This window comes from Epinephelus fuscoguttatus, linkage group LG10, assembly GCF_011397635.1.
Source record: "Epinephelus fuscoguttatus linkage group LG10, E.fuscoguttatus.final_Chr_v1".
NCBI lineage: Eukaryota > Metazoa > Chordata > Actinopteri > Perciformes > Serranidae > Epinephelus > Epinephelus fuscoguttatus.
The window spans coordinates 15,103,058-15,114,279 of NC_064761.1; the positions used below are offsets into that span (position 1 = coordinate 15,103,058).

Sequence of the window (11,222 nt, forward strand, 5' to 3'; positions counted from 1 at the left end):
GTTTTATACTTTATTACATATCTGTGACTATTAAAAAATAAACCAACTGTGCCATGAGGACAATAGTTTAACAAAATTCTTACTATTCAAAGAAAATACTTTGTTTTTATACTTATCAGGTCCTTGTCATCCCAAATATTTAGGAGTAAAGACGGCCCCACACCCTCTTTTAAGTCAAAGTGCTCCTGTCCAGTTCCTAATAAGAGAAGAGAAGTTGACTCAAACTGAGTGTGCTGTAGGGACTTCTTTCCAGTGTATCAATTATCTGATTTTCAGTTTCTTTCAAAACCTATATAACACAAAATGGAGTTTTTATTTCCAAGCCAGTACATTACAGACCAGAATGCAATTACCTCTTGTGTTTGTGTCAAACTCAACATGTGTTTTGACATGGTCTGTGTTTATTTAAAAACTGCAATTTGTCTCAGTGGACCGCTGACAAGAAAAACACAGACAACAAACAAAGCAATGTAAAACTGGAAATTACTGTTATGATGCCAACTGCAGCTGACTTCCCACTGTAATTTCTGGTTAGAAGCATGTTAATTATTGATGATCTGTGGTTGAAATGAAGTCCTGCAGGTGCTTTGCACTCTAGGGCTTAATTTTTATCTCTATTTTCTGATTCAATCTGCTCTCTGGCATCACAGATAACACATACAGATAACCTAAATGACCCCTTACATAGGGTGTCAGAACATATCGCTTGTACTAGCCTCAACAATCAATGATAATGTAATGCAATATGTCCAGTGGATAGATGCAGCCGACACTATCATGGTTGACAACTCTTAATACAACGCTTGGCAGGGTTGAGATCCTTGTATGACCACTTGAGAATAATCCTTTTTAAGTGACATTTTGAGTAAAGTCAAGTTACTTTCATGGTCACTGGCCAAAGCACAGCATTAGCATTCTGCGTGTGCACACTCTCGCTCTCTAACTGCAAGCTCTCCACACACGACTGCGACGTGAGTACAAAAGATGAATACAAACTGTCTTCATGCAACATAAAAATGAATGATTGCGATTCCCATCCTTTCTCTTGCTACAGTGTACAGTGATAATGCTGCAGGTTGGACAGTAACTCTGACCTTCTCACTATACTTAATTTGAGACATTTGGGGCTGATGACCTTTACATATATACCTTGACTTCTGAGACATTAAAGTGTGTGAGGTGCATGAAAATCTTAGCAAGCTTACAGCAGATCTGCACGCTCCTAATTGTTGAGGAGATATTCACTTTGCAGTCACTGGTTAAAGACAGAACTAATGGAAACTGTAGTGATACAAGCTAAGTTAACCCCTACCCTGTGAAATCAGTTCAGCCCTTGCTTTAGTATACACAGGATTAGCAAGAAAAATAAGTAAATGTCTGATTAACAGCATCTGTTATGAAATGAACACAGGTAGATGCATGCAGAAATGACCATCAGTCAGAGCGACACTGGTCATCGGCCTCTTCTGTCTTTATCTCTCCTACAGTGACACTGGGCCAACACTGCAGACATTTCTCGTGCTGTGTCAAAGTGACAGAAATCGACTAGGGAAGAAAGCTCAGAAAAAGTGATGTCAGTAGCTTCTTTCTTGATGAGGTGGCAAGTGAAACTCACGAGGCTTCATTAACACAATCAAACTCATAAAGATTTAAAGGAGATTCTTCCTAGGCTTTGATCTGCAAAGTCCTCTTGGCAAACTTGGCAAGGTTTCAGCTGCTCCTTTACATGTAAGAACCATATTGATCCAGTAGAAAACTCTACCTGTCTCTGTCTGTCTGTCTGTCTGTCTGCCTGCCTGCCGGCCTATCTATCTATCTATCTATCTATCTATCTGGTTAATACTCTTTGGTTAATACTTACTTAGTAGCCCTACATGTATATAAGTAACTGCAGACCTCATGCTATTTTATTAATTTTTAATTCTATTCCAATTTGAATATTTATATATATATTTTTATGTGTGTGTAGCATAAAGGAACTACACACTTAATTTTCATTTTGCAACTGTGTTGTAAAATGACCATAGACTGTATAAAAATAAGGAAAATGACACAGAAATGTACCTTGAATGCATTAAATCTAAGATCTACCCAGGTGCACGACAGCACCTCCAAGAGGAATGTCTTGATATAACATACTACATTACATAGTAAAGTTATTTTTACTAACTTATATATTTTACACGAATTTTGGGGGTGTAATCTGTGTTTTATACATGAAATATGTCAAGTTTGCAGTTTTCAAGAACTGCAATCATTTGATGTATTTTTTGTCGAGGAGTAAAAGGTGAATTTCAATAATGTGATAAGTAATACGATGGTAAAGTTTCTGAAAAAAGTGTCGACGATATTTTCGCTTACTTTCCAGGGTATCAGAGAATATATAATCCATTTAACGCACTATACTTGCCTGAATCCTATTTTTTGTTCGTGTAGGAACCATTGATCTTACGCATCCTTTCCGCCGGAGGACTGTGTTGATAGAACGTCACTGTCCGTCACGTCCTCCCCACGTGAACTGCAATAACGCGCTGTACATGTGAGGAGCTGTACATCCATAGTAGGTTTCTTCACGTTTAACGGCCGTTTATTCACATATAATCATCTTATGATTATCGATAACAGCACTATGGAGTCAGCAGAGGAGGAGCTGCTCGGACAAGACTCCGAGGAGGAGAACAGTGAATTATCAGACGATGAGGTGAGTGAGCTGTTGACATGCTAACAGTGGCTAACGTTAGCAAGCCAAAGCTAAGCTACTGTAAAACTACTGTGTGTGCTGGACTCTGAAAAGTTGTATTGATAGAAAACTGTACAGATGAGACAAGACTTGACACGAGTTTACAGTAAAATTATGTAAAGAGATAATGGTGACAAAGACGAAGCCTGTAATGTTTACTTTATACAGCATGTATGTATCATGTCTGTAGATTGTACATATCTAATAACGCTTCTTCATACTGTGAATTCTTTTATTTTTTAAATGTGTCATGTTTGCACTGTGATTTATTTTTGTTACACATTTATATTTCTTCACTTTTACAGAATTCCTTATATGTGAAAACCATACTTGGCTGTGTATATACATATATATAATATAAAACTTGCATATAAAACTATGCTGTAGTTTAGTACCACTATGACTGTGGTTTGGTGTGTTGCCTATGTGTACATACAATGACAGGGATGCAAAACAAAATATGTAAGAGAATGTATTTACAAGGTAAGGTAATGCAAGGCAAGGTAGTTTTATTTATAATAGGGATGCACAATAATATCGGCACGTCATCGGTTTTGGCCGATATTGGCTTTAGAATGAAGTATCGAAATCAGCAAACATGCTTTTTCTCCCTTTGCACAATGAATGAATATTACATACGTTAAAATACTGTGCTTCATGTCTCCATCTGCTGGTGGGCCATCACGATAGGAGTATGTATGCATAATATGATGTTAATTCCACTATAGAAGGGACTTGAGGAGCACTAAAATCAGGTGGGGAAAAAAGTGGATATATATATATATATGTGTATTAATATCGATTATCAGTCAGATGAGTTGTTACATATCAGTATATCAGATACTGGCAAAAAAAAAATCCAATATTGTGCATCCCTAATTTATATAGCACATTTCATACAAACAGGTAGGTTCGAGGTGTTGTACAGAAAAGTATAAAACAACACAATGTAAAAGAACTATGCAATTCAAAGTTGAAATAATACAATTCAAATGTAAAACAATACAGTTTTAATGAGAAAAAGGGAGAGAGTAAAAGAATAACCAAAAATAATTCAAAAGATTTAAAATTGTTATATGAATAGAACGATAATAAAACCTTGGATTTCAAAATTGTTTAGATAAAAACGCATGAGATGGTTTTCAGTTTAGATTTAAAAGATGTAGGCTGGGGCATATCTATAACCACATTTTGTTTTCTTTAGCTCCAAGAAGCCTTCGCTAAAGGGTTGTTGAAACCTGGGATGAACGTATTGGTGGATAAATCCAAAAAATTTGTCAACAATGTGGTGAGTGAATTTATCATAACATTCTTGAATTGTTCGAACCCCTGTTGAGCTATGGTGTGTTTCTGTGAGTTGTTGTGGCATGTAGGAAAGAAAACGTGTTTGTTATAGTCTGAAAAGGTTTTTGATGCCTTTGTAAAAATGTCAAAGTAATAAGAGAGCAAATCTTGCAACTACTATAACAATAACGGTGTAGCTTAATATACCATGTCTCGTGTGTTGTGATGCAGGAGGGTTTAAAACAGTGCCTTGCTGACTTCCGTAAAGACCTTCCCTGGGTGGAGAGGTTGGATATGACCAACCTGCCGGTGGAGGACGTTTTATCCAAAGCTGAAGGGAAAGTTCCAAGCATGAAAAATGGAGATGTCAATGCAGATGATGATTTCCAGAGAGAGATGTTCTTGTGAGTGACCATAACTTTATACAACATTGTTATAAATCCAAAAGTCACAAAGGTCACAGATGACTGGAGTGACAGTGTTGAGCTGGATGAACTATGATTGATATTTTCACATCACTGTTGAGTATTTTATTACTGTTTTAGATCATTTAGTTTACTTATTTATTCTACATCTAATGCTGTCTGTCAGTAATCAGACAATTACAGCTACATATTTATTTTGTCCTAGTGTTATTTTTGATACTAGCTGCAGAAGCACCAACCCTTGTATGCCTTTGAAGATGTATCGAATTTTCTACTCACTAAAAGAGATCTGACCCTGCTATAAAGAGTGTATTTAACTCCTTCATGATGAATCTCTGTTTGTTCATCTGTAGCTATCGTCAAGCCCAAGCTACAGTTCTCGAGGCATTGCCTCTCCTGAGCAAGCATGGGATAGCCACCAAGAGGCCGGACGATTACTTTGCAGAGATGGCCAAGTCCGATCAGCAGATGCAGAAGGTGAGCTGGTTTTTGAATGTTGCACTTAAAAGACAAAGGTGCAGGTCTGACAAATGTAGTAAATGCAAAACAAATTTAAAATTTAAAGCTGACAATGTATGCATATCATTTTGTTTAAAAACAAAACAAAAAAAGAACTAACTCAAAAAGCTTAGCTACAAGACCTACAGCTGTTTGCTTGTAGTTTTCAAATCTGGACCAAAATAAAGAACCTTATTCTATTCTTCTCTCTCTTTTTTTGAATATCTTAAGGCATTTGCACACCGAGTCTGTTTTTTTCACCTGAAATTGTTGCATGTCTGAAAATAAATACAACCTTTTGTCAGTCATGTTTGCACACTGAGTCCAAAACTTGCGTCCAACATTAAAATTCTCAGAACAGGTTCAATTTTCTGTGGTTTTCACATCTGTCAGAAGCCTTTAGAGACGCTTGACCATGAATCAGTGAAGAAAATGTGGTGGCAGGACACAGCCACAGCAAGACAGGGGAACAGGGCGCAAGGAATCATTTTGTAACTCAGATTGCTCACTTTAAGTAAGTCAGATAGTAATATTTAGGTGGATGATGATGATGATGAAGAGGAGGAGGAAATGGACCACGCACAGAATGCCAAGGACAGCTCCGCCCTGTCATGCAGCTGTGGTGCCAAATGCATGACAGGGAGGGAGTGGTGACAGATAGATAGGTAACTTTGGTGGAGAGAGGCAAAGGAGGAAATGGGTCTTTTCCTTTTGTCACGTATTGCGAATTTTCGCAACAAAGAGCAATAACAGACATCGGAATCAGTGTGCAAAGGCCTTTAGAGCGGTATACTGAATAGACATGTACCATAACATTGCTACTAGTTATCTTCTATTATTGTAATTATTATTTTAAGACTTGAATCCAAATATCGGCACTAACAGATGTTTTTGTTCCTTTGTACAGATCAGGAAAAAACTGATCTCAAAGCAGATGATACTGGAGAAGTCGGAGAAGGCCAAGAAACTGCGCGAGCAAAGGAAGTTTGGCAAAAAGGTTGGTCCTTGTTTTGAAAGGCTGTATTACTCTTAAAGGTCTCAGAAGCCCTGCTCTCTGGGGTCAGTCTTTAAAGTACATTGATTACATGTTGAATATAGTCACCCATATGTGTGTACTAGAGTTCTGCCTTGACACTTGGTGTGTAGTGATAATTGAAAGCAGGCAAAAACGGGACTAGACCAGCATCTTAGAGAATCCTCTTTTGTAGTTAACATGAGTTTTGATTGTGTGCCAGGTCCAAGTAGAAGTGATTCAGAAGAGGCAGAAAGAGAAGAAAGCCATGATGACTGCTGTAAAGAAATACCAAAAAGGTGAGTTTTTTGTCAGTGTGGTTTTATTCACACATAAATTCCACTGCACATTCAAAGGTCCAAAAAGTATTAGAGTCATTTAATGTGCGCTGTGGTGAAAGGAACCTCTGCAAATTGCTTTAAAATTCTGCTGGTTATAGCATAGATTAACTGTATTTAACTGTATGTATGTAACGGTGTGTGTGATTTCTGATCATCCTCACCTTTAGGAATGACCGACAAACTGGATTTCTTGGAAGGAGACCAGAAAAAGGGTAAAGACTCTTCTCAGGGTCCCAACAAAGCGATGAACAAGAAAGGGTAAGGTGTTAAATCTCAGCCGTGCACATTGCAATCATAAAAGTCGAGCATAATATTTTTAAACTCTTGGCATCTCTGGCATTTTCACAAAAAGCTAAAAATGTTAACTGTTATTTTGACAGTCCCAATGCCAAGCGAAAATACAAGGACCAGAAATTTGGCTTTGGGGGCAAGAAGAGTGGGAAGAAATGGAACACCAAGGAGAGCTTCAACGATGTTTCCAGTTTCCGCGCCAAAGTGGCTCACGCAAAGGGCGGCAAGGGAGGGAAGAAGGGCGGCAAAGGAGGGAAACAAAATGTGAGTGTCATATATACACACACACACACACACACTGCTGACTGATTTGATAAATGTAGAAAAATTGTCAAAGGAAATTATACAGTTCTAGAAAAGCAGTTCTCCACACTGTAGAGAAGCTCACTTTTTTCCACCTTGTTTTTCCAGAAACGCCCGGGCAAGTCTGTTCGCAAGAAGATGAAGTCCCGCTCGTAAGAACTGACTGAGGCTGGTCGATAGGCTGGACTTGGACTTTGTTTCTCTGCACCTGCTCCCCAGTCTCTCCTCCATTTATACCAGGAGACATTTAGGAGAACATGGGCTTTTCTTGTTCACTTTTCTACAACATGCCTTCAGTAAGATGCGTCCAGATCAATATGGAGGAACCTTCAAGCTACAGAGAGCGAGAGACGTCCTGCTGTATCGCTAAGGAAGCTATTTGAAGGACATGACTGGTGAAGAAAGGGTCTTTTTGCAGAAATGGTGAACTCAGGAGTGGACTACACAGAGCCAGCTAAACCACAGAGAAAAAACAGAATTTGAATGTTAAGAAAATGTCTCTTCTTCTTTATCAGTTTTATCACATGTGGACATAACTGACTCTATACGTCTGTAAAACCTCCGTCTGTGATTACACCCCGACATCTACACCAGCCTCCTTGTTCCCTCATTTACACTGTGTGTGCTCTTTAGAGTTTTGTTTATTCTGTTTTATTTTTTTTTCTAACTCAGCTCCTTGACTCATTGATTCTCTCCCATGTGACATCATGACATTTTATAATATTGAGCAGCTGTTAGTTTTGCCCTTTCCTATTCATTAATATGGTAAGTATGTGAGGGGCAAGTGTGCTTTGTATAGACCTGTGCTGGCAAATGTTGCCCCACAAGCATTTTTCTTAGCTCGCTAAGATTGAAATGAAAAAGGGCAGCATCTGGCAGTGACACTTGTATGATAAACAAATAAATCTGAACATAGGTTGCTCAACTTCTTGGAGATTCATTTTAATTTGATGAACGCAGGGCAGATTCTTTGTGTTTGGTGATGTCAGTTTGGAAGCGGTAGAAATTGATCCTCTTGTCACTGCGGTCCGATGGGATCTGAGGGGAAACATAGACAGAATTAACATTCGGGTAAGATCTGGAGTAGTTTCTTTGGGTTTAATAGTAGAAATGAATTGAGTTCAGGCCTTCCTTCTAAAGTACAGTATTAGTAATTCTAATAAATTGTCCAAAGCAATGTTTTCCTCACCAGTGGAGTTGACACCCATCCTATCTCCTGACTCTCAGTCTGTGGCATTGCATATTTCTTGGTAGGTTCCTGGCGGGCCTTGTGGAAGGCCTCGATGAAATCCGCTGGAAAACAGACACATAGATGTGTAATGAACACAGATGTTCTCAAACATTCATAACTGCTTCATCTTGTTTGGGATCTGGAGTAATGTCATGGTGTATTTAAGTGTTATTTGTCCAGAGCAGAAGACAAGAGCAAAACATTAGAAGCTTCAAGGGAACTTATGTGAACTTACAGTTCTCTGCAATCACTTCTGTTGGTTTCCTAGACATGGGTTTGTCTGGCAGGATGTGTACTAAGAGAAAAAGACATAATATATAAACAGTTTAATGTAACAACAGACACATTAAGAACATTACATTAAGTACTCAGACCTTTTACTTAAAGTTCTAGTGTTTAGTTGCATCCAGCAGTGAGGTTGCAGAACTGAAACTTCTCCCATGTGTCAGGCATGTAGAAGAACTACGATCGCCGACACGAAAAAAAAAAATGTGAATGTGTTTCGTTTGTCTGTTCTGGGCTACTGTACAAACAACATGGTGTATTCCATGGAAGAGGACCCGCTCTAAATGTAGATATAAACGGCTCATTCTAAGGTAAGGACAACACCATTCATAGTTTCATGTGATTATAAACTAATGAGAACATATTTCTGAATATTTTTACCCAATTTCTGCCACTAGATGGCCCTAAATCATACACACTTGAGCTGGAGATAAAAATAGCAATACCACTTTGCAAAAATACTGGATTACAAGTCCTACATTGAAGATTTTACTTGCAAAATATAAAGTGTTAAAAGTAAGTGTTTTAATATTACAGCTGGTGGAGGTGGAGCACATCTGATTGTTAAAACTATAGCAAAGTGTAATATAAAGTGATCATATCCAGCTGATAAATGTAGTATAGAAGAGGTAGAAAGTAACATACATTTATAGTTCCTCCTTTAGTGCTAATTTTACATAGTTTGTTCTATTTTATGATTTATATTCTGCTCTAATTTTAATATTCACATACCTGTCAATGCCTTTTCTGTGTGTGTAGCATGACAGGGCCTACAGTTACATCTCATTTTGTGATCTTGTGTTGTATAATCACAATATTTTACGTTCAAGTAGGAGTAAAATGTAGCCTCCCTCAAAGTAAATATAGACAGTGCAGGCAGTGCATTTGCACTGGGGCCCATGGGGTGGAGGGGCCCGACTGCAACCTGGAATTACGCCCGTGTTCAAAGAAGAACTCACATTTGGGGCGTTGGTGGCTTAGTGGTAGAGCAGGCGCCCCACGTACAAGGCTGTTGCTGCAGCGGCCCGGCTTCAACCCCAGCCTGTGGCCCTTTGCTGCATGTGTCTCCCTCTCTCTCTCTCTCTCTCCCCCTTTCACACTTTACTATCCTATCAATTAAAGGCAAAAAATGCCCATAAAAATATTTAAAGAAAAAAAAAAAAGAAGAACTCGCATTATAACAAAAATGGTGCTATTTTCCATACATGCCCTAAATAAGATAAGATACACCTTTATTGATCCCATAACTGAGAAATTCCAGTGTTACAGCAGTCAAGGGGAAAGAGTCAGATTAAAGATTTTAAAATTTAAACTTAAAAATTAACTTAAAACTAGGCATGCAAAATAAGTACAAAAATACAAGAAACGGCAATAAATAATAATAATAATAATAATAATAATAATGAGCAGCAGTGAATGAAAATGAGCAGTGGATAAAGGGAGTACATCTAGTGCAAGTGATTGTATGTGCAAAACAGCAGACAGCTGTGGTGTCCATAAAGTGTCCATAGTGTCAGTAAAGTGTCCATGGTGCAGTTTAGCAGGCAAACCCATCTCCATCATGGCTTTCTGGTTTTGTAAAACAGTGTCAATCTTTAACAAATTATAAACTTATTCTACATAAACTATTTAAAAAACTACGTGTCTAATACTAATGTGTCCAATATCAAGTATCTGCAAGTGGATGTAATATAAAAGCGGCAGTAAGACACACTGTTGCTAAAATATAATGTTATGTACACCTAAAACTCTGTGTGTGTGTGTGTGTGTGTGTGTGTGTGTGTGTGTGTGTGTGTGTGTGTGTGCTCCACAACTTGTAACTAGGGCGTAACAGGGCCCCTCATAATAGCGTGCACTGGGGCCCACTGTAACTACCTTAAGCCACTGTTACCTTTAATAGATGACTATGTTGACAGTATCTATAAGACTTTATAGCAGATAAATAGCATTAATCCCAATGAGAACTACTGTGTATTTAAGCACACTAAGCACTTTTCTTCCTGGCTAATTTTCTCTGATCACCACAAACAAAATTAAACAGATTTAGTTGTTGTCTGGTGTCTAAACGAGACAGAGTGCTCAAGTTTTCGTGAGAGATAAAAAAAACCCCGACCATATTATTATTCAAAAATTATTTCAGTTACTAGAGCTAGGCCTATTTGTTCTATGAACTGAAGGAGGACAGACAAACGTAACTTACATTTCCGGTGTGGATTGATGCTGAACTCCAGGTGGAGTTTCTGCTGTCTTTGCTCCTTACGGATCGTCTCAACGTGAATTGCGTTCTGACGGACCAAATCCAGTTTCTCCTTTCCTGCCATGCTTTAGAAAACACCCCAAAACAACCAGCACTGATAGGGAAAAGCAAAGAGTACTTCAGTGGAGTCTGGGAGGAGATTTCGTTACCTAGCAACTGTCAACACTTCCTCGCGTTGCAGTAACGCCACGCGAGCACACGGTGGAGCAGCGCGCCCAGATTTGAGCTATTGAGACACACAGGAATGGAAATAATCTTTAATACTGCTGCATTCAGGTACCTCATCAGAGTTGGAGAGTAAATAAGTACATTTACTCAAGTAAGCTAATGTTTTAGGTACAATTTTGAGGGCCTGTATACTTCTATATTTGTGCTAGAGAGGCAAATATTGTATTTTTTACTTCATTAGACTACATTTATTTGACTTTTTAGTCACTGCTTACTTTTGGGATTAGTAATGAAAAAACAATCAACAGATAAAAGATGAAAATATATTATGTATTTGTTTATCTTAACCCAATGACATGATATACATTATTCTAGTATTTTTGCTTT

General features: G+C 38.2%; 2 protein-coding genes across 2 annotated transcripts; one reads left to right on the plus strand and one right to left on the minus strand.

The window, feature by feature from the left end:
- The first annotated feature begins 2,500 nt into the window (after positions 1 to 2,500).
- Positions 2,501 to 7,819, plus strand: ebna1bp2 (EBNA1 binding protein 2). Its single transcript, XM_049587185.1, has 9 exons — positions 2,501 to 2,701; positions 3,945 to 4,028; positions 4,256 to 4,428; positions 4,803 to 4,926; positions 5,855 to 5,944; positions 6,183 to 6,258; positions 6,468 to 6,558; positions 6,681 to 6,855; positions 7,003 to 7,819. The coding sequence occupies exons 1-9, from the start codon at positions 2,609 to 2,611 to the stop codon at positions 7,048 to 7,050; spliced, it is 954 nt and encodes a 317-aa protein (XP_049443142.1). The 5' UTR covers positions 2,501 to 2,608; the 3' UTR covers positions 7,051 to 7,819.
- Positions 7,795 to 10,806, minus strand: fam183a (family with sequence similarity 183 member A). Its single transcript, XM_049587188.1, has 4 exons — positions 10,611 to 10,806; positions 8,361 to 8,420; positions 8,084 to 8,187; positions 7,795 to 7,932 (listed from the first exon to the last, which is right to left on the minus strand). The coding sequence occupies exons 1-4, from the start codon at positions 10,729 to 10,731 to the stop codon at positions 7,837 to 7,839; spliced, it is 381 nt and encodes a 126-aa protein (XP_049443145.1). The 5' UTR covers positions 10,732 to 10,806; the 3' UTR covers positions 7,795 to 7,836.
- Between the last annotated feature and the right edge of the window lie 416 nt (positions 10,807 to 11,222).